A 25,919-nucleotide genomic window follows, 5' to 3' on the forward strand; every position below is an offset into this window, starting at 1 on the left:
TCTAAATTAAAATAAGATGTATAATTCTATTCACATTTGCAAACGCATAACAATTCTTTCTTACAAAAATAAATTAATGACAATCAAAGAACTATTTGATCCATCGTTCGGCAAGATAACTTACTACATTATTGAAAAGAAAGATAGTTAAATCATATTTAATTAATTCAAAATAACGTTATTTAATGAGATAATATTTGAGATTCTCTGAATTGTAGATTATTATTTTTTGAAATTTGTCAAGTTAAGCAGTTCTTCTTCTTTAAACTTTTGATTGAATCATGTGATACATTTATGAAAACGTAATTAAGTAACATATTTATAGATATTATATAAAATGTTTAAAGACTCACGCGACTGTCAGAGTCCCAAATTAATCATTTCATTTATTTCTATGATAGCAAATTTCCAAATGTTTGTAAATAACCGCCGACAGACCTTTCTCAACCGACCCATTGATGCAATGTACTGGTTATCCATCAGACCATCAACATTAATATACTAAAACACCATCAGAGATGAGACAAACAAGAAAAAAGCACAAGTTCTTTCATCAAGCTTTCGAGGAATACATGCACTATTCAATCTACATGAGTATCAACTTTGTTTTTTGAAATAAGAACTACCAAGTTTTGATACATTTTAAAAACTAGATTTTTTAATATAAACAATTATTCAAAGAACAATTGGTTCAATATTTCCTCCTAACATAAGTGATAAAGTCCCAAAATAGAGCCTTCTAGTCGGCGAGGTTCCTCGGCATCGTGATTAATCAAAAGGTTAGATGGCAGCTACACATTGACACCGTCAAGGTGAAGGGAAAGAAAGTAATAAGTTCTTCGGTCACTTTACGTGAGAAACGGACAGGGAGAGCCTCCTGAAAATATTTAACCCGTTGCTGTGCTCGATCTTGTTTTATGGTTGCATGGCCTATTCTTCAGCCCGAAAAATGCACCTGCAGAGGCTCGATAGGCTCTGCTATCAGAGTGTTCGAGCGTCTCTGACGCGTTCAGAAAAAGCTTTTGGCCAGCATTTGCGCCGAGTTGGCAGTGCTGCTGCTGAATTTCGGAGCTCACCTTCAGCTGTACGGAGGGTTCCTTGCCAAACCCGGACATCCGCTTTCGGGTGCGATCCTTAGATGCTAGTATACTTGAATGTTAGAGCGACTGAGACCCGGACGTGACCTCTAGGAATACGATTCGGCGAATCATTAGGAAAGTCAGGGATCACACTTAGCCAAGTCGTCTACACCGCCATACCTTTACCGAGCTAAGTTCTTGGAGCTTTGATCGAGGTATATTGGTTTTCTGCTCGTACAAACGGGTCTAAGAGTGATGAAGGTGTGCCGTGTATCGCGAGGGTGCGTCCACATCGTCGGCAGAACCATATGCGATTTTCCACATGCTTTGGGTGATTTGAGACGATGGTCCGCCTACCTAGTCTGCAGAAACTCCCTCACCGTGGTCACTGCGGTCCGTGACAGGATTTCCGACGACCCTCTCGTTTGTGCTTTTGTTAGAGAGATACCACGAACTGGAGCGTCTCGGGAAAATTGTGATGGGGGAAAAGGTGGACGAGGCGGCTAAGGCCGGGACGTCCCAACCTCCGAACTTAACTTACATACCGGCCGTATGTCGCTAAGAATACAGTACAAAACATTATTAAAAAAAGGTGGCAGCATCAATGGTCCGGATCGGCAGAAAAGCTCTCGCGTATCAAGTGCACTATCGATGGGCGACCCTCAGAGGATCTGACTCGTAGAAGACGGGTCATCTTCACCCGATTAAGAATAGGCCATGCGAGGTTAACACACGGACACTTACTTTTGGGCCAAAACCCGCGTATGTGTCCGGCATGCAGAGAAAGATTTCTCGATGTGTCCCACCTAATTGAAGGTTGCATTCTTGGCCCCATACAGAGAGCGCTCAGGAAAACCACCAGATTTAAGAATTGTGCTTGAGCACGGCAGTAAGTATTGGTTCCCATTTTCCGATTCTTGGAGTAAAGGAGGTTGTTCTATTGTATGTAGTAATAATAGTTGCGTAGCGTATACCTAGCTTGCGTTGAGAATGAATGTATTGATTAGCGTGAATGTGTGCTGTAAGAGGGTCAATGGCGAAATATCGAGTACCCCATCGACGTACAATATATGTCAAAGATGATGTAGGAATATCGAGTACTCGTCACCCTAATTGAATGAATGATATGTAAATAGGAGTGAATGTATTTAAGAATGAATGTAGTAGGTCTCATTTGAAAAAATAAAGTTTATACTCAATCACCTATTAATGTGGCACTAAAATAATGTTTAGACCACTTATTTTAGATTCTCGGGGAAAAATAAACGGTGTTATCATATGAATTTTTTTCAATGACCTTTCGTTTTCAAGAAATGTGGTATATATCTAAAATATTCTAATGTTTCTTCTTTTATGTTTTTCCTTCGAGATCTGAAATAAAATCACCAGTCCACCTTTATCTTTTTTCTTTTTTTTTCAAGCCTCAGGCTGGGGAAAAAAACCGGGTCCACCACAATCAATGTCGTCTGCCGGCCCTCATTTGCGTTCATTTAAAAGGGATTACCCTTTATAAGGCGGCTGTGGTGAGGGGATGCATTTTGTGGGGTGGCCCATTCATCAAGTAGAGACCACGGACAGATCTCACAGCAATTTACACCGGGTCTTAGGTCGGCGCGGGGTGGTCAGAGGAGGACCATTCCGCTTAATTGCACTGTAAATCCAAGGGCGCAAATGGAGCCCGAGCCATGTTAGGAAGATGAGAAACACACCATTGACTGTATAATAAAATTTTTCAATTCGGATGTTCGAGTGAGCGAGAACCTTTAAGTCCTGTGATTAAATAACATTTATCCTTATAAAATTTGGTCTTCATTCTGTAATTATTAATTTTTCAACACGAGATTTGAGATGAAAAAGAGTCGCAAATGGGATTCGAACCAACGGAATTGCACCTCTACGTTCTAACCTCGAGAGCCACTGTGACTTAGAGATCCCACATGTGTTTAACTTGAGATTGGAGGTTAGAACATCGGAGTTGTAGACTGTGGGTTCGAATCCCATCCTTGACTGACTTTTTTATCTCAAATCTCGTGTTCAAAAATCAATAATTTGTCTTGTTATATCAATATTTGCATGTAGTATCATTTTTTCTTAAAATAACAATGCAAATCATATAATGCAAAAGTAAAGAAAATCTTGTTGAACTGATCCATACTAATCATTTCACCGAGCCCGTATATTCTCGCTGGATTGTGTTTCATTCGCGTTTCCGGTTTCTTCCTTCACCACCGTTCCACACCAAAGATGGCAAGTCGAACTACGCATTAATGAAGCGTAAACATGTGAGAATAGCAGGAACCAGTATAGGGTTCTTTATCGAGCAGTTCAACACTTTTGCAGGCCAAGAAACACTACCAAAAAAATTTTAAAAAATCAACAACTCATAGAAATAAACTAACGAGAAATGTACAGTTTCTTAGGTGACAGAAATCGGAAGGGTACGATCTTAACGCAATTGCTCTGAGGCATATAACTTTATAGTTAATGCTCCATAGAAATATTCTTTCTGTGAAAAATATGTCGAGCGCTGCATAGAATTTCTGTTTTATAATTCGATATATAAGGGGTTAGAGAAATAAATCAAAAATGGAAATACTTTATTCTAATTCACTTATTGTAAGTTTTATTTACTTTATTATTTTACTGCTTAATTACTTATTATTACGCTATACTTCCAATGACCTCATTTGTTACCCTATTAAATAAAACGTAGCCTGAGTCCTACACCATGACCTTTGAATTTTTAAACGAAAATACTAACAAATGAGGTTTTAAATTATTGTTCCGCTCTTTCTTAAATTAGTATAATCACATCATTGAACTAACTGGAACCGAGGTTCAGTAACAAACATTAAATTACTATGTATAAAACTTAAACTTTTGTCGTGTTTATCTAGTATGAGTAAAAATATGAAAAATGTTAACATAATTTGTATATGTGTGGTGTTTAGTGACCGTTAGCCAATGATTATTTGGAGATCGTGAGATGCGGTCTGGTGTGACGTAGGTTTTAGAAAAACATTTTCTTTATCGAGCCAACGTTTCGATCTTCATTGAGATCATCTTTAGGGCCTGGGATTTATAAGCATTGTTTAAATTTTACAAATACATGTAGGATGTGGAAAAAAAAGAATTTATACAATGCTAGAATGTTAAAATTCTATCAAAGTATTCGTACTACTCAAAGTGTTTGTTTTCTGTGAAGATGTGTCACAGAAAACAAACACTTTGAGTGAGTACAATTTGATTGAATCTAGATTTTATTGATTGAATCTAGATTGAAAAAATCTAGCATTTTATAAATTTAATTTTCATCCACATCCTACATGTATTTGTAAAATTTAAACAATATTTATAAATCCCAGGCTCTGAAGATGATCTCAATAAATATCGAAACGTTAGAACGGAAAGAAAATGTTTTTTCTAAAACCTGCGTCACACCAAACCGCATCTCACCATCTCCAAATAATCATAATTTATATAAGTCAGTTTTTAATTTTCTTTTTACTATTTTTTTTTTTTTTTAATTCGTGAACTTGATAATAAAACATATTGTAACAAACAACTAACTTGGAGATGATGTTTCGTCGAAGAATTTACTTTGTCTTTATTGAACTTTTTTATGGTTGTTGTAACATCAATCAAACAGGGAAGACTATGATCGTTTCAAAAAGGACCCAAGAATTTTAAGGTTATTGCGATATAAGTGACATTTCTGCTTGTTATGTATTCCAGAGTCAATTAAAAATGGCAATCCGACCATGTTGCAATAATAGAAGTTCATAACCTCCGCGCCAGACATACGACCTTTAAAACAACTCCAACATTTAAGTTTCATTCCAAAATCCAACTATACGTTAAAGATGTAAAGTTCAAAAATCAGTACAAAATAATTACAAACGATTTAAATCTATTTTTCCACTTTTTTCGAGAATTTTCTCATTCCCTTGCCCTGTCAGCTGGTTTATTGGTTTAGTCTATCTTTACAATCAAATAAAACACTTTGGGTTATTTCCATGAACTAATTATATCGTGCGACCCCCACTGATTGTTTAATGAGCTCCTTGTCTCCTTTGGAGTATTTTAATTTGTCTATTTGCTTTCGGAAAGAGCTCATATTGAGCAAAAAAATATCTTTTTAAATTCCTAATTTATCTCAAGAACGTTAAAGGCCAAGAGACACAGCGACAAGAATAATAATTTAATTGAGTTCAATTGTTAATCCCCAAACGGATGAATAATCGGAGACACGAGTTAATTATTTTTAAAAAGAATTTCTGGAGCGTCAATAATATTGACTTTTTCTTATAAAAAAAGGACTGTTTAATCGTTGATTTTGATTAAAATTTTTGGTTTCTAATTAACAAAGAAAACGGAATTCAATATTTTATTTTGTTTTTCTCCGTTTATTATTTGATTAATTAAAAGAAAATTAATATGAATTTCTTTCTGTTCGGATTCGAAGCGTAATTTTCAAGAATAGCTAGAGGCCCTTTTTTTGTATATTGTTAATTAACATTTGAATTTGGGTCGCTACGAGAGGCGAATGAATCAGTTTTGTGTAGTGACCTGTTGCTAACCAGCACTGGGTCTGCTGAGCCCAGTTTATTACTCGGGGCCATGCAAACCCCCTTTTCACCCAAATCCTCCCCCGCCCTCGTACGACGGCCGAATTTATAATCCGACCGTTTTACGACGGAGATATTAATTTTTCGCCCCTTCCACTCACCCCCTTACGGCTAAACACCAGTTCAGTTTTCTCGTGCGAGTGGGAAAGCACAAAGCGGTCAGCTTTATCTGACTTTGTTATCGGTGAAAAATATTCCCGGGCACCAATGTCTGGCGGTTGAACTAATTCAACCGGAAAATAGTTAGGGATGGATGAAATTCATTTCGTGGAAAATTAAGCTGACCGCACCTTATTCTGACATACACATACATTTTGTTATAACACTTTTATCCTTTCCCTTCACAGTGAATTTTAACAAAGAGTAAAATGTCGTAAACATATACTAAAAATATATTTACTTTTCACATTCTATACAAAAAATTAAATCAATTTTGCTTTTACTGGCATTTTTACTCCGAATTGTAATTTTGTTGCTTCTAGATTGATAAAATAATCGATTACTTTTGTTTACAGAACAATTTATTAACATAATTACAAACTGATCTTTTTATGTAAGGTTTTGGGTAAAATGAAAAAGTTAGTGTCAGGAACGGGATTCGAACCCACGCCCTTCGGCTCAATACGCCGCTGTTCTAACCTCTTGAGCTATCGTGACTTCGATCCACTCGGACACCAATTCCCCATCTCAACTTACCACGTACAGGGTCGTGGGTTCGAATCCCGCTCGTTGCACTAACGTTTTCATTTCAACCAAAACCTTACATAAAAAGGTTAATTAATTGAAAGAAGTAATTTGGTGACCACTAAATATAATGGATTTAATAAGTAAAACGAAATAAACTTCACTAACAGCTCACCGTGGCCACTTCATATGTCGCCGAGAATCGAATCCTTGTTACACGGCATTTGAAAAATGGCAAAAAGGCGGGAAAATTCGAAAGGTTGTGGTTGAAATGGGGAGTTGGTGTCAGAGTGGATAGAAGTCAGGAAAGCTCAAGTGGTTAGAGTTGTGGCGTATTGAGCCGTAGGTCGTGGGTTCGAATCCCGCTCGTGACACTTACCTTTTCATTTCAACCAAAACCTTAATAAAAACATTAATTAATTGAAAGATGTAATTTGGTCAATAGATCACTAAATATAATGGGCATAATAATGACAAACATTAAAACAAAATTGATATCATAAGTTATCGTTTATACATAGTTTAGTAAGCTCACTTTAACGCGGGTATTCGATTTGTTATACCGTTTTACATCTGTCTAAATAGAAAAGCAATTATCTTTACTTTGTAGGATATACTAGTTAATCGTTTATTACAATTTAAAGGGGAAAAACAATGCAATGATCTTTAGTGGATGCTTCTGTCAACTAACACATACTAGTTTTTATCGGGGAAAAATGAAAAGTAAAATTTTCAATTCTTGCAGAAAAGATATATTGCAATTGAAGTATGAATGTGAGGTCCGCAAGGTGGTGAACCTGTAATTCGGTCGTTGCGTATGATCTTTGTTTGCCTATCTTTGCTGACAGATAAAGACCCAGTTAATTCTCGAATTACAGCCCGAACTCGCTTACCACCTGCCTGGGAAAGGTAGTCCAAGAGTATAAGTACCCAAAAGATTGGTATGGCTCCTAGAGACCCCAGAACTTTACTGCCGCTACCAGACGGAGTTTCGGATGGAGCATTCATCCATGACCAGGTAGTTCTTCTTGAATACGAAGTTCAGACCACATTCCTGAATCGGAAGCACCTCGAAAGGGCATACGACAAAAAGTGGAGGTGTGGCGTTCTCCGGAGGTGTCAAGAGTTTGGCCTGCTAGGGAAGCTCCCGGAACTATTACGGAGCTTACTGATTAAAACATATTTCAGGGTTAGGCTGGGGAAGGCTCGTTATCTGAACAGAGAGAGAGAGTAGGGCAATGAAATCCCTCAAGGATCGGTACTATCTGTGACGCTTTTTCCGATCTATGTCGACGATGACGCAATTTACATGCATGTAAACCCAGAAGAGGTTGCAAATGCCGAGAAGATAGGTTTCACATTTTCTGCGATACAAACGAGAGCTTGTAGGCTGAGGAGACCCCACGGTCCTCCTTGGCTCAGGATGAAGAGGAACCTCTCGTATAAGCGGAGAAGGTGAAATTTCTCGGCATAAAATTCGACGAGAAATTGAGATGGCAACCTCAAATACGATGGTAAATAAGAGAAATTGAAATCCAGTGTAAAAGGGTCATCAACCTCCTCAGATATTTAGCAGTTACAAATGGAGAGCAAGCGGAGAGGCTGTTGTGCCAAAAAATATTTTACGGTTCGCGAAGGAGAACGAGTTTCAGTCGGTTAGATAACATACACATGAAAGGTCTGCGACTAACCACTGGTGCGTTCAGAACAAACTCGCCCAACCTCCCCCCCTTAACTTTTAAAAGAGAAGAGAAGAACCTCAAGGCGCAAATGGGCAAAGCCGGACCACTTCATGCACAAAATTCTCTTTGTCCCAAACTACATGACAAGTATGAACTCCTGAGGATCCGGACGAGATTTTTGGACAGAGAGGAGGACGAAAATCCTTCTGAAACCCCACCATTCTATCTCCCCTTAATTCTCACCCGATACCAAAACGGAAAAAGATAGATATACCCCCTCCCAAATATACAAGAATAAACTATATTCGATAATGGAGGTATTTAGTGGAGCCAGACTTGTACACTGATTGATCCAAGATGTCAACCGGTGTAGATGCCGCAGCTTATATGGGGAGTGAGGTAAAAAGGCTGTTACTTCCCCCGTCAACAAGGGGAATATGCACAGCGGAAGCCATAACCCAGCGCTACGTATCATCGAAAGAAGACAAGAAAATACATTCATAATATGCACAGACTCCCTAAGCGCGATTCAGAATGTCAGGATTAAGATTAGGTTATTTAGGTAAAGAGGTTGTCCTGGCATGGGTTTCCGTGCACATGATATATTTATTTTTATTATGGTATATTACTTATTTTCAAAATCTATGAAAACCATGTAGATCGGGAAATTAAATTCTGATGATTTTTCTATCAGTTAATTAATAATGTGAATATGATCAATTATTTTGTTGATGCAGTTTTAATTGGTTTTTTTTAGAACTAAGGATTTCGTACTATCTCTTAACTCTTTTTCTTTATAGTAATATCCCTTCTGCAGCTCTTTTCTTAGTTTCGTAGTTTGGTTTGCGTTTGCAATCCTACTAGTTTACCAATGTAGTACTCTTTATCTTTCCTGATGTTGTATTTTACTATCTTGCAAAGTGTATTTAACTCTATTTTATCTTTTTTGATCTTTTTCTTATTAAGAGTACTTAACATCATTTGGAGACGATAATAGAAACTCTGACATCCCTCTTCTCACAAAACTACCATGAACCCGCAGCAATAGATAATTTGGCAAGCAAGCATTGCTCCATTGAGCACATAAAGGAGGAAAATGAGCATTCTAGGAAACCTAAAAATATTCAAACACGCCTCCACCCAAAGAAATTTATAAATTATACACAAACATTCAAAGTTCAAAGAAAACAAACAGGTGAATACAATAAACGACCGGGAGAAACAACGAAAAAACCCAAACAGAACAAAATTAACACCGACACGCTCCTTTCCCCTTTCTCGACCGAAAAAATAACCCACAAACCAACCAAAAAAAAAAGTTATGAAATGTATCTGATCAAACAAGCTATTTTTCACTGTTCTAGCTATATTGCAGGATCTCAATCCGAAATCAAATTTCAATTTTTGGAGAGAGAGAGAGAGAGAGAGAGAGAGAGAGAGAGAGAGAGAGAGTGAGTGAGAGAGAGAAATTGAGTCATTTTAAATTAGGTTGTGTATTTGTAGAGTTTATTTTTTTATAGAGTCTGTCAATATAAAAGTTCATACGTGGTCGATTTTATTGTTAGTGACTTATTCTGCTGAATAATAAATAAATGAGGCTGTTGAGGTGAAATTGTTTTATCGTAACGTCACGTATTGATGACTCATCTGAGAGGGTATATTAAAGGTAATGGAGAGATATGGGGTAATGATTGGAGGAGGCGGTGAGGGAATGTCATCAAAGATTCACTTGGCCTATTACCATCGCTGGCACGCATCTCACACGCCGGCTAAATTTTTAATTTCAATCCCCGGTTGAGGGAGACCTCGGCGGCACTGTTGAACGCCACACGAGATGATGATGGTGATGATGATGACGTACTTCTCTCCCATTTCCCTAATGCTCTTTTAAAACGGTCCTGCTATCTTGAATTTCGGCACATGCGGTAACGGATCACTAGCCAGACGTGAGGCCGGCGAAAACCCGGTAAATCTACCGTTTCTAATGCCAGGAAATCAGGCAGACCATTTGCATTATTTATCTACCGCAGTTTGCCTCTCAATTGAACTTTTAACTTATTAACGCTTCAACGCCTCTTCTCGATTTACTCCGAGGCAAAAAAAAAGCGGCCACCCTTAATATCTTTATTATCTCTTAGATAATGTTCCATTGATTATCTTTCAACAATATTTGGTCCGTTTTAAAGGATTAGAGGTAAATAAAACACAGATAAAATCTCCCACTTGTGTTTACAACTGGATTTTGTAAATAAATCTTTGAATAGTCAATCTCTTTTTTTTTGCTTTTCTGTAAAGCTTCTTTCCAACGTTCCAGTGGTTTGATTTTTTTTAACTTGCACCATTTTTAAGTTTCAAATTTGTTTGAGTGGTTTTAAGTGATACATATTAGATTAGAATCATAGCATTATTATAGAAGATGGAACAGGGTCCGAAGGGTCTTCCATCGCTACCTTACTGGAAGTTAGCAAGAAAGCATGGATCATGTGCCATCGTGTCAGAGAGCTGATCGTTTTATGGAATGTACTCCGTAATCGACATTCAAGCGCTGTTGAGATCATGCAATAACTTAAATAAGTTAGAAATCTTAATGTCAGCATTCGCACTGTCAAGAGAAGACTTTCAGATGCTGGGTTAAGGTGCGAGAAGGCCTGCCACTGGTCCAGAACTTCCAAGCTGAGCAAGGTTGGACTAAAATCTTGTTTTCGGATAAGTCAAGGTTTTGTTTAAGGGCGAGAGAGGGTTTGGAGCAGAACAGGAGAGCGATATGTCCCAGCAACATTTTGACTCCGGAAAAGCTAAGTCATGGGCAACGAAAGCGCCATTGTCCAATGTTCTATTTGTAAGAAATTTTACCATGCGGGCATTTGCTCGTCAATTACTAAAGACAGTTGGACTAAATTTTGGCAAAAAGAAGTAGTTGGTTAAATGAATTTTTTAAAAAGAAAAAAGTTTATGATAATTATAAATATGATCTTGGATAGATTAAATACTTTAGAACGAAAGTCAGGACGACAACAACAGGATTTTGAAACTATTAGGAGTGAGAGCCAAGAAATTAAAGACAAATTATCCGTAGTTTTGAACGAAATGGTAAGTATAACTAAAATATGGTGGGCCAATCCCCCGCAGGTGTCCGTTATGCTGATAAAGGTTCTTCGTTGTGTCCTACATAGTCGAAGCGTGTCGTGCCTTGGCTCCCTATAAGGCGCGAGTAGGCATGCCGCCAGATTTAAAGAGGGTTCTCGGACAAAGCAGCTAGTTTCAGGGTCTTCTATTTCGCTTTTAAAGAATTGGTATTTTTTTATTGTATATAGAACTAAAGTTATGTTTTGTGTTTCTGTGTCTTGTATGAGTGAATGTATGTATTTGTGTGAATGGGGAGGGGCTGATGGCGAAGTAGCTTCTCCATCGCCTCTCAGGTTGTGTGTAAGACTTGGGCTTATAGCGGAAATTTTATAAAAATACCCCATTGACCCCAATCTAGATTAGTTTATTATAGGGAACAGGTAGATGGGGGAATATCGAGTACTCCATAACAGTATGGAAAAGAGAGAGAGAGAGAGAGAGAGAGAGAGAGAGAGAGAGAGAGAGAGAGAAACTAAATAATGGCGTTTCTGGGAACGAACAGTTAGATGTTAAACACGTCCTCTTAATAAAGCCCGAAGCAACAAAAGTAGAGGAGCAAGTAACGGCAAGGAAAAATGGGATTTGAGACGGAGTTGTCAGAAGAAGTTGTTCCTTATATGCCACTAATTACTATTTTATGTTTTTAGTTAAGGAAGTTAACTATTTGATGGATATTGTTACTAACATCATATAATTTCTTATCCTTACATTCTGTTATACAGAAGAGCTTAACGCCTCCTTACTAAAAAATAGTTATAACATGAAAAAAGTATTTTGCAAAGTGATTTACAAGTATATAATATTGTGCTAATAATTTAACGGATCTATTATGAGAAGAAAACATCTTACAAACTTAAAATAGTCAATCAGATAGAAAGAAACTATTTTAAAAATATAACCCCCCCAAAAAAAGCTATTGCAAAATGTTTGAATAGACAGGTAAACTATTTTTAAAATATTGCACAAATTGTATACGTTTCTGCTGTAACTGCTGAATGATTTGCAGACAGGCAACAAATTCTACTAGTATAAATTTTTATCCAGGTTGATTGAAAATTTTACTAGTAGCTCAAAACTAGGCTCAACAAAAAGGGTTTTCCATAAAATCATCATGTGGATCATGTCCAGAATGAGCTGGTGAACGTGTCGGCTTAGCTCTAGAGAACGTAATAAAACACAGTCTACACAGCATAGCTCACACTGAGGATAAGGTCGGGCCGGCATTATGCAAAATGGACGTTTCCATTTAGTCAGATTAAAGATTTTGATCACCCCGAGTAAAGTCTTTCTGGCCTCACTGTCTTTCGGCACACGTCGACATTCAATGATCGTCCAATGGAGACATGTATGACCCGTTCCAAAACCACTGGTCTTTTATGGCAAGGATTACAACAATGTACTTTTACTTCAATGTTAAATACAATTATACCATAAAGTACAAAGCATGTTAACATGGTGAAGTTTTCTTTTACAATGCAAAACAACACGATTAAAAGATTCACTTGTTAATTTCTTATGGTGCTTGTTTTACATCCGAAGTTTTTTTTTTATTTTACTTTTAAATAAATTAAATTTTAATTATTTGAAAACCTATGAGTTCGCCAAAACCATTAATTTTTAGTTAATCGTTTAACCGACAAGTGTCAGATAATTTCGGCTTGTTTGTCGGATTTCAACTCCTGTGTTTTCCCTTCAATTCCGCTCCGTTTCCTCCCTTGGTTGATCTCTAAAGTCTTTCGTTTTCTCTTGCGCTAAGTTCAGCGAAAAGTATTTCCCATCCGGTTCCCTCTTGTGTTTCATCTGAATAACCCGCTCAAACCATTGGAAGGAATTTTCATGGGTTCTCATCCGCAAGAATTAGGATACGAACAATCGAAATTCCGGGCGCTTGGAGGAAGAGGTTGAATTATTTTTCCTTATTGGAATTTTCTGACGGGCGGAAGTTGGTGTCTACGTTTCAACGGCTAGTTTCATTTATATGTTTAATCCTTGGCTCGACTTGCAATATTCAATTTATTATACACGATTTTTCGAAATGAAACAGTTTGTGTCAAAGTCGGGATTCGAACTCATATCTTTGAATAAATACCCCGATGCTCTACAATTTGAGTTTCCGTGACTTCGATCGCCCATGCCACAAACTTCTCATTTCGACTTCCCTTTTATTCCAATTGTATTAGATTGTGTGTAATAAAACTTACCCTCATTGTACATACAGCTTTGAAGTGAAGTAATGATTTTTTATGAGCTATTTCCACATGAGATATTTTATGATGATCAGTTGAATGAACTCTTGTAAGCTTGCTTGAAGGACATTTCATGGGTCCTCACCGCAAGAATTAGGATAGGAATAATCGAAATTCCCGGCGCTTGGAGGAAGTCGTTGAATTATTTTTCCTTATTGGAATTTTCTGGCGGGCGGAAATTGGTGTCTACATTACAACGGCTAGTTTAATTTATATTTTTAATCCTTGGCTTAAACAACTTGCAATATTCAATTTGTTATACACGATTTTTCGAAATTAAAAATTTTTGTCAAAGTTTATTATTATTAAGTAGTAAGCTTATTCATCATTGGTATCACTTAAAAATTATTTTTCGTCTCCCTAGTAAAGATGTAACACCCAATCGTTTGTGGGTTATTATTATTGTTTCAGAAGTCATTATTTCAACAAAAATGTACATAATTATAATTAATATTTCATGAAAAGGCAGAATGGCCCAGGACCGTTGTCATCTATTGTGGGGTACGTAAATTTGATCAAATCTTACGTCAATCAAATATATTGGTCTGAACCGGTGTGGCGAATATACAATTGAATAAAACAAATAAAACAAAATAAATGTTTCTGAAGCTCTGTACTTTTAGGTTTCCTCAAGAGAAAACCACTAAAGATTCCCAAAATTCTAGATTCAGTGAATTTATTTATGTGGATGATAACTCATTTGTTCTTTACAATGTCAGCTATCTTAGGGCAAAGATAAAAGGTGGTTTCGGGTCCTTTTATGTGAAGATTTAGAACACAATTTTGGTTCACAGTTCTAGGTCATTTTAAAAAATTTTAAAAACCAGACAAAAGTTGTTAAAAATGTTATCTATTATACCTAATCCATTTCCGCGTTAATAAAACTTTATTTTTTATCCCAACCAATACCTTACATAAAGATTAATTAATTGAAAAAAGTTATTCGGTCAACGAACCACGCACTCTAATGAATTTAATAGTAATCTTAATAGTAATAATATATCTTCACGAAAGCTCTCCGTGACCTTTTCATTTGTCGCCTAGAATCGAATAGATTACACGACATTTGAAAAATGGCAAAAGGACGGAAAATTCGAAAGATGGGGTTGAGATGGGAAGTTAGAGTCCGAGTGCATCGAAGTCACGATAGCTCAAGTGATAGAGCAGCGGCGTATTTAGCCAAAGGTCGTGGGTTCGAATCCCGCTCGTGACGCTGACTTTTCTATCTCAACCAATACCTTACATAAAGATTAATTAATTGAAAAAAGTTATTCGGTCAATCGGAACACGAACTCTATGAAGTTATTTTTTAAATCAAATGTACAAATATGATTGTCTGTTGACAGCAGGAGAACGAGACACACGGGCAGTATGGATACAACGGACTCCAGAGGGGTGATTGGAACGATGTCATCTTACCAAACATGCCGAGTGGACACTACACTCAACACATGTCGTACATGATCCGAGGACTCGAACCGGCGGTGCAGTACGAAGCCAGAGTGCAAGCTAAGAACAGATTCGGATGGAGCCAGATGTCGGAGGACTTCCTTTTTGTCACGAAGGGAATAGGTCAGTACCCAGGTCAGTTTACATTTCCCTCTCTTTCAATGTTGATGGTCTTGCAACTGACCGATCCTCGAATATTTTTCCTGTTTCGTATTTATTACCCTAAACTCGCTTCTTTATTTATTTACGTTTTTGTTTGGTCGTTGATTTCGTAAAGGCCCTATCCTCCATCATAATTATACTGTTTCATTGTACAAGTAAATCACTCCCGCCCTTTTTAATATACAAATAATGCGATTATAAAGCAATGGCGCGTATGCATGATCGATTCCTTCTCTTAACTGAAAAGCAATTGCATTAACCAATCTCCCGAAAGCAGATGCGCGTATCTTATAATCCGATGAGGCCAAATGAAAGACAATGCGGCATAAGCTGCAAAAGACCCTGTTCATCCAGTTTGAAAACCAGCCGTGGAGAAAGTGCAAGATTTCCGCATGAAATATGGCCCAAATCGCTTAATGTCTCAGCAAAATGTAAACGCTTCTTGCTTCGTTAAACCGGCCTTATAAACTATTAATTTTTTGCATAAGTTTATCTGCTATAAAATAATAACATTTCATTCGGCTGTGCAGAAAAAACCTGCCGTGTCTACAAATGACTTACTCTTCGTACAATTAAATACAAACATAATTTACCTACCCTTCCTGCGATGTCATACGAAATCATCTCTATTTATATTTATTTTCTGTTCAAATTATGTTTTTTTTCATACATTTCTGACTGTTTGACCTACTGGCTATTTTTTCGTTTTTTTCCACCAGGTGATATTGAGCCTCCCTCTTCACCCGCAGTTTTATCAGGTCAGTCGCCATTCCCGAAGAGACACGAAGTAACTCTTTAGAAGGGTTTCATCTGGTTTTGTGTTTCCTCTCTCACACTCTCTCTTTTCTCTCTCTCTCTCTCTCTCTCTCTCTATCATTCTGAATTTATATTTAGTTTGCGTTGTTCCGTTTCGTTCTACTTGTTTTTGCTTTAACATGCATGTCGTTAAGAAACCAGCTTTTTTGCATCAATGCTCTCTTTTCTGTTTTTCTAACGCCTACTTCACATTTCTATAATTATAACAGTGCACTTTTTTCTGTATGGCTGACTTATTTTTGGATTAGAATTAAAATACGATGAATATCAAACTTTTACGTTTCTTTTCAAATTGGATTTAAAAGTTTGCAAACAAATTTAATTGGAGTTTACGAAAGAAAAGCGTATAATTAAGCAATTTTATGCTACGTACAGAATTACTGTGTTTCACAGCCTTACGCCTGCTTAAGCGGGGAACGCTTCCCGATGCAACTCTATGCGACGCTGCCCGTGCTACCCGACGCAAATCCAAAGTCCAATTTTCCATAAGGTTGTATTACCCCCGTGCACATCTGCCCGATGCAACGCAACGCTACCCTACTCTACGCCCTGCCTTCCCCATTGTCCAGATTTTCGTTGGGTAGCATCGAGTACAGTCTTAGACAAAAGAACCGGACACTCATATTTTTATTCAAACTACATGTATTATTGTCGTTATATTAATTACAACATACTAATTTTAATATAAACCAAATTAACCCAGATCAAAAATTCATTAGTTTTTATTTTAAAAAATTACTTTTAATGGTTTGGTAAAAAATTTATCAAAACACCGGAATATCATTTTTTGATATGATGAATTTAACTAACAATTTATTGCACGATTTTGCTCATAAAATTTAACTAACAATTTATTTCATGGTTTTGCTAATACACCATTTTCGTCGAGTAGCGCCAAACAGGACACTCATATTTTTTGTAGTTTATTTCAAACTATGTTTATGTAATTTTGTCGTTATATTAATTACACCGTTCTTATTTTAATATAAACCAAATTAACCCAGATCAAAAATTCATTAGTTTTTATTTTAAAAAATTACTTTTAATGGTTTGGTAAAAAATTTATCAAAACACCGGAATATCATTTTTTGATATGATGAATTTAACTAACAATTTATTGCACGATTTTGCTCATAAAATTTAACTAACAATTTATTTCATGGTTTTGCTAATACACCATTTTCGTCGAGTAGCGCCAAAGGACACTCATATTTTTTGTAGTTTATTTCAAACTATGTTTATGTAATTTTGTCGTTATATTAATTACACCGTTCTTATTTTAATATAAACCAAAAGATCAAAGATCAAAAATTCTTGAGTTTTTATAAAAATTATTTAATTATGATGGTTACGCAGAAAATTTATCGAAACACCGGAATAACTTTATTTAAAACAATTAAATTTAACGAACAATTTATTGCTTGGTTGTGCTCATAAAATTTAAATAACAATTTATTACATGATTTTGCTCAAAATAATGCATTAAGAACAAAAGAGGCGTTGCGATTGTGATACACGCTGTGTGACTACGTGGCGTGCGCTTGACGTCGTATAGATGTGCACACCCTACCAAAACCTGGCAAGGCGTCGGGTAGCGTCTGTAGCGTTGCATCGGGTGTGTTCCCGGCTTGCTTTGCTTGTTTGGCTAAACGCTGAATTTTTTATCTGTGTTGATCGATCTGAATATTGTAAAATCCAAACGTTTATTGAACGAATATGTGGCCTTAGAATCAAACCCGACACACTTACAAATGGTTTTTTGTTTTGTTTTTTTCAAAAACACCGGCACTTTGAGGGTACATATAACCACGTAGTTGAAATATATATAACATGTAAATAATGTATGTAAGAGTGAGTGAAAGTGAATGGGTTTGGATTTAGAAACGTATGGTGTTGGGTGTTGAAATGACCTACCTATTGAAAGCACCTTGAGCCCATCCTCGGTGGCGGACGGGTTAGGCCTAGGTCTGACCTCGTACTGCCATCACCCGAGGTGGGTATCCTCGATCCTGCCGGTTATTTATTGAAAATTACAAAAGTTGGAAATGCCGGTGGACTGCGAGAAGTGATATCCTCAACACGGTATATGCATGTGCAAATTTGAGCTTATATAAATCAGTAATCAATAATCAATAAAAAATGCTACATTGTATTCTAACAGTTTCAAACATCAATTGAAGTTAATTGTATTTGCTAAATAAATGGTTTCTTGCAATAGTTAAATAAACTGAAAACCAAATGTACAAACTACCCAAACAATTAAGCACGTGAGGTGTTGGGCGTTGGAATTTTGCACTGGTTTTGATATTAGCTCATTCTTAAAGGTTGTGATTTGCGAGTTCGCATTTTCTATATTCTATCAATTTTTAATTTTTATTTTCTTAATCGATCATCTTTTTACGCAGAACCAGAAATGCGAGACATGGGAGTGAAGGCGTTCGGCACTGCATCACAGCGAACTGTCGATGTTCTCTTCATCGCGATGTTGCTGTTGATCCTGGCGGACAGATGGTTCTAAAAAAATATACAGGTGATTTTTCCCCACACACAGCACTAAAACATGTAGACTGCTTACGTAACAGCTTGATTGAAACAGTATTTACAAATCCATGAAATATAATTTTACACCCTTTCTTTGTGATCATTCGTATTACAGAGTGCATGAAATCGTTCAAATAAAAAGTAAAACAACTACTCGGCTATATTATAAATATAATAATGTTCATAATGTCTGATAAAAAATTACTGTTATCCTTCTCACATAATCCTTATAATTATATAATTCATGGAATGTAAAAGTCACAACAAGAAGGCTAATAATTTTAAAATGACCGTCACAAATTAAAACGAAAATACCCATAGCTGATTTTCTAACTCATTTGGAATTATTTGTTTTTAGTTGATGGAAAAGAAGATTAGAACAACCCTCGGCAGACCACATTACTCCTGAAACGTACGACTTTGACAACCAACTAATCCACATTGTGTAGAGATAAAGACAGTCACCCCTTTCAATCCAAATATATAATAAACAGGAAGAAAACGGAATATAAAAGACTATCTAAACTTTTGTATAAAAAGTGCTTTGTACGAAAGTGCGAAAATGGATCAATCGTCATGTTATTCGCGTTTTATTTCTAACGGACTTTCGACTGTAACATTTTTTTTATTTGCTTGTATAAATGTAATTGATTAAGATGTGGAGTAATTTCTAAACCCTTCGTCCATTTTCTAGACCTTGCTGTGAATTCATAGTAATAAAGAAACTTTTCACTTATTATGATCTTAATACAAACCCTTAGATGGACTTTAACAAGGATTGCGGCAAGAAACCGCAAATCCTACCCTGATAATATTTGTATAATTTCTAATAGAAAAAATAAAATCTATAAAAAAAATTATGTGTTAAAAATGAAAATGACTAACCAAGTTTCGGCTTAAGAGAAAAAAATAATTGTAAATAATTCCTATTTGAACGGGAAAACTTTCTAGTCATAGTTGGCCGTTCAAAATTAGTCAGTTCTTCTTTTCTATCTTTTATATTTAAAAAAAAAGACTTTTTGATGAAAAAATAAGCAAAATTTTTTCCGTAAACTGCAATTTAATAATTTTCACAAAATGTCATAAAAAGAGCACTCGTTCGGGTTTTTCTTATATAAAAATGTAAATAAGAAAGAAAATATAAAGATTCGCCTAAGTGAGAAATAAATGTAACTATACAGACGAATACACATTGTGAATGATGCGGCCGAATTCCTTGTATTTCAATAAAGAATTTGTCATTTAACCCACGTTGTACATAAAAGCGAGAATGTGATTTTGGTCAATTATTAATTATTTGTTTTTTTAGACGTTTTTAAATTTTAAAAAAATTGAAATATAATTTAAATCATTATTCCTTTCTCAATGACAACACTTTCCAATTTTGTTCACAGCGTGAATTAAATACTTTTTTATTCATTTTATACTGTTCACATATTTAATTGAGCACTGTACTAAGAAGTATGTTCACATTTTACAATTCTTTCGATATTGTAATATGTTAGTAACAGTTAGTTTTATAAAAAGTAATCGTTTAAATATTATGGTGTTTTTGTAGTAATAGTATTAATTAGATGTAGCTATTATCTTTTGTGATATTCTCGTTGGTGTTCATATTGAAATTTTTTAAGAAATTTAACGCTTGAATTATCTTAAACCTACACTGACTTGAATTGATTTTTTTACCGCAATATGCATTTGTAACTTCATTTTTCTTGAAATATTTTAAAATATAGAAGAATTTCGATTTAGTGTGAATTTTTGAATTTAATGTTACAACAAATTGTAAATATGACTAGTAATTATAGTGTTATACTTTTAAGAATGATAAGTGAAATACTAGGCTGTTCGGTCGCATTTCTTAAAATAGCACTGTAAAATAAATGATCTCTATGTGTGTGTATTATGATGTTAAATCGGCAATGATCGTGTTTTCATATGTGAATAAAAAAGAAAATAGAAGATGAAACAATCTAATTAATTTTACCAAACAAATTAGGGAAATTTTCCCATCAATTATATTTTAAGAAAACTTTCTTGACACTTAGATTTATATTTTATTTAAATAAAAAGTTTAAAAAAAGAAAAGATCTTATTGACACTGTTGAATGTAATGAAGAGAACATAAAAACATTTGAATCCGTTTCTCTGATATATAGTAAAAATATGCTTGTTGCATTTTAAATCAAGGAGTTTTCCCATAGTGTATATATGGTAATTTTTGTATCCAACCTTATAAGTTAAGAGTTATAAATATATTGATAACCAAAAACTATATTTTTAAGAGAAATGATTCTTTTTCAAATTTTAATTTGTTAAGGGTTTTTGTGAAAAATGTAGCATGTGCCACTTTGAAGATAAAGATATTTTGAAACTATCAGTTGATGTGTATTGTTCTTGTGTTTAGAACGAAAAAAAAGTTTAATTGTACAAAGAATTGCTTTAAGTGTGTTCCCTTTTTAAAAGATTATGCAGAGCTTGACTACATTATATTTCGGTGTTTAACTTTGTAAATTTAAATGTGTGTTATTTAAAAAATAATAATAAGGAAAATGTTAGTTGTGGCAAAATAGCGTTTTACATCTGCAACATAACATTTTAAAAACATATTATAATATATTACTATATCAAATACAATCCTTGTGATTTATTTTGTAAATGTATGATCAGTAAGAAAATAAAATGAAAAATATAAAAAGAGTGCTTATTTTAAACCAATTTTTTAAATCACAATTATTATAATAATAAAAACAACATTTTAAAATATACAATTGTTTATTTGTAAATCCATATTAGTCAGATATATGAAGAGAATGTGCAAAAAATGAAATGATGAGAATGTTCTGACTTACCGAATGTTAACATTCTCATCTTTACGATCTAGACTAATTTCGTTGAAATTCTCCAGCGGATAATCTCGGCTAATTTCGAAATAAGTTATCTCCGATAGCCGACACAAAAATATTGGACCCTTACGTGACCCTAATCTTTGGATTTAAGATAAGAGATTTAAAACTGTTTTGTGTCAGACCCGTGGAACCAAAGGTCGTATTAAGATCGCAATTGGTTTCCTCCCACGCTTGTACGTTCAAAACAATGCCATTTTAGTTACATGACTAATTTATTTTATAATTTATATTGTATTATATACATCCAGGTTGTTCATAGTTTTCATCCTCAATATCATCACGTCTCTCTATTCTAATTCAGTTTTAAATTAAAAAATTTTAAACTTTCGTAGAGTACGGAAAGTTAATTGGCGCAGTCGGTATGACGGCTAACGTTTTGAAATTAAATTCAATAGTTTTCGTGGTCCGCTTGACCAATTAATATCTTTCAATTAATTAAGGTTTTTAATTGAGATAAAAAGTCATTGGCTAGATACTCCGCTGCTCTACCACTGGGCTATCATGACTTCGATCCACTCGGACACTAACTTCCCACCTTAACCTACCTTTCGAATCTTCCCTCCTTTTTGCCATTTGTCGCCGAGAATCAAAAAGAATACACGACATTTGAAAAATGGCAAAAAGGAGGGAAAATTCAAAAGGTGGGAAGTTAGTGGCCCAGTGGATCGAGGTCACGATAGCTCAAGTGGTAGGGAGAGCAGCGACGTATCTAGCCTAAGATTGTGGGTTCGAATCCCGCTCGTGACATTGACTTTTTTATCTCAACCAAAAAACCTTACAAAGAAAGAATAATTAATTAAGAGAAGTAAGTTGGTCAATTGATCACTAAAACACAAATGGATTAATATTTAATAAGTAATAGAATGATCACTTCACTAAAAGCTCCCCGTTGCCACTTCATAAGTCGCCGAGAAGTGAATCCTGATCACACGACATTTGAAAATGGCAAAAAGAGGGAAAATTCGAACAGTTGTAGGTTGAGATGGTGAGTTGGGATCCGAGAGGATCGAAGTCACGATAGCTCAAGTTCGGCATATTTAGCCGAAGTCGTGGGTTCGAATCCCGCTCGTGACATTGACTTTTTTATCTCAACCAAACCTTACCTTAAAACCTTACATAAAAAGAATAATTAATCGAAATTTTATTTAACTATAACTCAATTATAATAGAGAGACGTGATGATATTGAGGATGAAAAATATAAACTACCTTGATGACTCGATGCAACTAATCTTTTGTAATTTATTAATGCTACATTGGAGGAGAAACTTAATAATTCTTACACTTGTTCTAGGAATAATTGTTAACCGGCACATGAACAGAGATAAATTTGATGTAACAACTCCCTCCACAAGTTCGAACTTCCACTAAATCAATTAAAATTCACAATTTATAAAAATATTCATCAACGTCTCAGATAAATTTTATAACATTCGTACAGTAATTAAGTTTACATTAGAATGATTAACGTAATTACTCGTTAGTATATTTGTCTATATTACATTTTCAGAGCATCAGCAATTGTTGAATATGTTAATATACAATCCGAAAATAATGAAATATTCTTCTAAAAGATATTTGTATTAAGAACAAAGTATTTTTCCCCAAACAGTTTTTTTTTTCAATTCATCAAGAATCATGCGAAGCAGACATTTTGTTGAAGGGATCCAGCCCAATATGCACGTACACTGAATTGGTAATTCAAATTAATTTAATAACTTTTAATGCAGAAATTAGCCAATTCTTGTCCATTTTTGTAGAACCAGAGACGATACAATTCTTGAATTCCGTGGAAGGGAGGTCTCTAACAGGAGGAGTATTCCAAATTAAAGCTGCTGCCTTGGCACCTTGCCTTCAGAAGTAAATTCACCTACGAATCAATTTCACATAAGAAGCCGGTTCAGATACAATACACCAACCTCATACCTCATCCTGAGCAACTTCCAGACGTCAGAATTACACTTAAAACATTTAATCTGAAAAATATCTCCATCGATCCTGTAAATGAAATTCCCACAATCCCAACAATTTACTATAGCACAAGTTGGTGGAAATTGTTCCTGTAAGTTTTAATATCAAAACATGTATATGGGTTGGTGGCCGCAACGGTTTAGGCGTTGACACGGCGCTTATCACTGGAAGGTGAAGGTCCTGGGTTCGAATCCAGCGGCCCTGCATTCGAATCCGACATACTTACAAATGGGCTTTTTTTCAAAAACACGGCACCCTGAGGGTTGATATGACCTCTGCTGATGCGAACCCCCGTAAAAAAATACAAATGAAAAAACATGTACAATTATTTTCTTCAAACAAAAACAAATATTTATAGTAAACAATTCAAAAAATGTAAACCATATGCTCTGGAAATGTAATAACGAGTAAATTATATTTATCATTGTAATGAAAACTTAAATAATGTACGAATATCATAAAACGTATTATTCCTAGAACATGTTAAGCATTATTAAGTCCCGCTTTCTCCCCCTGCAATAACATTAGTAAATTATAAAAGATTAGTTGCATCGAGACATCTAGGTTATTCATACATTCCATCCTCAGTATCATCACGTCTCTCTATTGCAATTCAGTTATAGTTAAATAAAATTGTTTGTTGAGTACGAAGAGTTGGTTTATACACATAATAAATATCTTATACGTATATATATTATAACATTAATATTACATATTTGTTATATAACATTACTGTTACATAACATATATCTTTTGTTTTTTATAAATAGTTTTGCTTAGATCAGATATGAAGCCGCAAAATTTAAGTCCAATAATACTTGCTGTATCACTAATTAGATAAACAAAAATTTTGTCATAAAAAAAACCCACTACATATGTATTAATATAAGTAGTTATATATAGTTTTACTTGAAAACTCCTTTATTTATATAGTCGAATTGTCAGGGTTTTTTTATGATATTGGCTTTATCGTTCTAACGAACCAAGCCATAAAAATTATTCTCTTATTCTCAATGACATCAAATGAATTGCATATTATTTGAGTGAAGTCTGCTTTTTGAAAGTAATGTTGCTTCATGTTTTCCATCTGGGATTAGAGTTTGAACGTTGAATGCGGGATCCATCGTTTGTTCCAAGAAATACACAGTTATTTCGAGTAATTAATTACTTATCTATTCAACGAAAAACTAAATTACTAATCATCAAAATTAATATATTCGTACAATTGAAACAATTCTGAAATGAGAAAATTTGCCTCTGTTTTCACATCATAGCACTATGTTCGCTCGATCAAATGCTCTTAGGAAGTTGTGAAAAACGCAGTTTTTTGAACAATGTTTTTAGTTTCCAATATCTCTTGTTACAAAAACAACACTATCTAAATTAGTCCACAATGTATGATCCATTGTTTACAACAACGAATCGCCGGAGATATATATATATATATACTACATAATACATATGTTGACACGGCGCTCAACGCCTAAACCGTTGCGGCCACCGACGCCCCTTCCACTAATTTTGTCGTTCGCTAAGTTCTCCAGTCCCATATTTACAAATGGGCTTTTCTCAAAAACGCCGGCACACGTGGCATACTACCAGTGCTGTTTATAAAAAAGTGGCACCGAGTTCGAACCCAGTGCAGAGAGTGGGCTTTTTTTACATGGGAGGAAGTTGATTTAACCTCTCCTGTTGTAAATGTTATGTATACATGTTGGATTGTATGATATTTACTTTTTTTGGTTTTCTATTTTGTTAAGTAAACACATTGATTCATTCATTCTATTACTCGATGCACATTTAGACACAATTCTTAATATGCGTTTAGTAAAATAAAAACCTTGATTCTTGAAGAACTTATGGATTATCAGAAGTGAAGGGCAAATGGCCTGAACTTCATAAAATCCTTACAGGCGAGTCTAAATCGTTAAAATGAACTTGGTGCCTCTTTTTTAGCCTACCAAGTGATTTACAGTATTACACATAGTGACCACGACTGTTTTTTTTAATCTTTTTTTAATTAAGCATTTTTACAATCAAATACAATTTTCGAACGGAAAGATAGTTTAAAAAGATAGTTAATTGATTTCGTTCGTAATCTGAGTCTTGTGAGGAAAATCTTAATAACACAATAATTTTTCCTGTTCGTAGTTAAGAAAGGTAATAAATATTGTTCTAAATTTAGTAAAAAGAAAAGTTGATTCTTTATTATATTATAACAAAATCATTAGTATCAAAATATTAATTTTCTCAAAAATATTTTCAACACAAAATATTAATTAACTTCTAGGAGTTACTGTCTTCCTTTTATTTTTTATTCACTTAGTAAAAACCCAAGTTGAACTTCCTCTTCTTATTGCTCTGGATCTTTTGTTTAGTAAACGTTCTCAGCAAGTCTTTAGGAGAAGACCATCTTTTCAGCCATCTGAAATGAGTCAAGTACTATTAAAACCCGCCCGGAGTGTACTTGAGTCACAAAAGAGCCGACCTGGTTGGGATGAGTTGATTTATATTTGATAGACTAACTTGAGATAAAACAATACATGAAATACAAGCGGAAATTGATGGTGTCTGTTTCCGGCCAACAAAAATCTTTTCAACGATATTTTTTTGTCAGGCGAGATAAA

General features: G+C 34.9%; 1 protein-coding gene across 6 annotated transcripts in view; it reads left to right on the top strand.

Moving 5' to 3' along the window:
• Positions 1-21,077, top strand: part of LOC106667909 (limbic system-associated membrane protein) — a 400,209-nt gene extending 379,132 nt beyond the window's left edge. For 2 of the 6 annotated variants that reach the window (XM_014396178.2, XM_024228910.1), the window contains exons 10-13: positions 14,792-15,029; positions 15,776-15,814; positions 18,278-18,402; positions 18,772-21,077. In XM_014396178.2, the coding sequence (XP_014251664.1) occupies positions 14,792-15,029; positions 15,776-15,814; positions 18,278-18,390 (390 nt within the window). In that variant the 3' untranslated portion in view covers positions 18,391-18,402; positions 18,772-21,077. The remainder of the gene's footprint in view (positions 1-14,791; positions 15,030-15,775; positions 15,815-18,277; positions 18,403-18,771) is intronic. The other 4 variants (XM_024228912.1, XM_024228911.1, XM_024228913.1 and 1 more) reach the window with 4 other exon arrangements.
• The last annotated feature ends 4,842 nt before the right edge of the window (positions 21,078-25,919 follow it).

The sequence above is a fragment of the Cimex lectularius genome, unplaced genomic scaffold (assembly GCF_000648675.2).
Source record: "Cimex lectularius strain Harlan isolate CLEC.00 unplaced genomic scaffold, Clec_2.1 scaffold219, whole genome shotgun sequence".
Lineage (NCBI taxonomy): Eukaryota > Metazoa > Arthropoda > Insecta > Hemiptera > Cimicidae > Cimex > Cimex lectularius.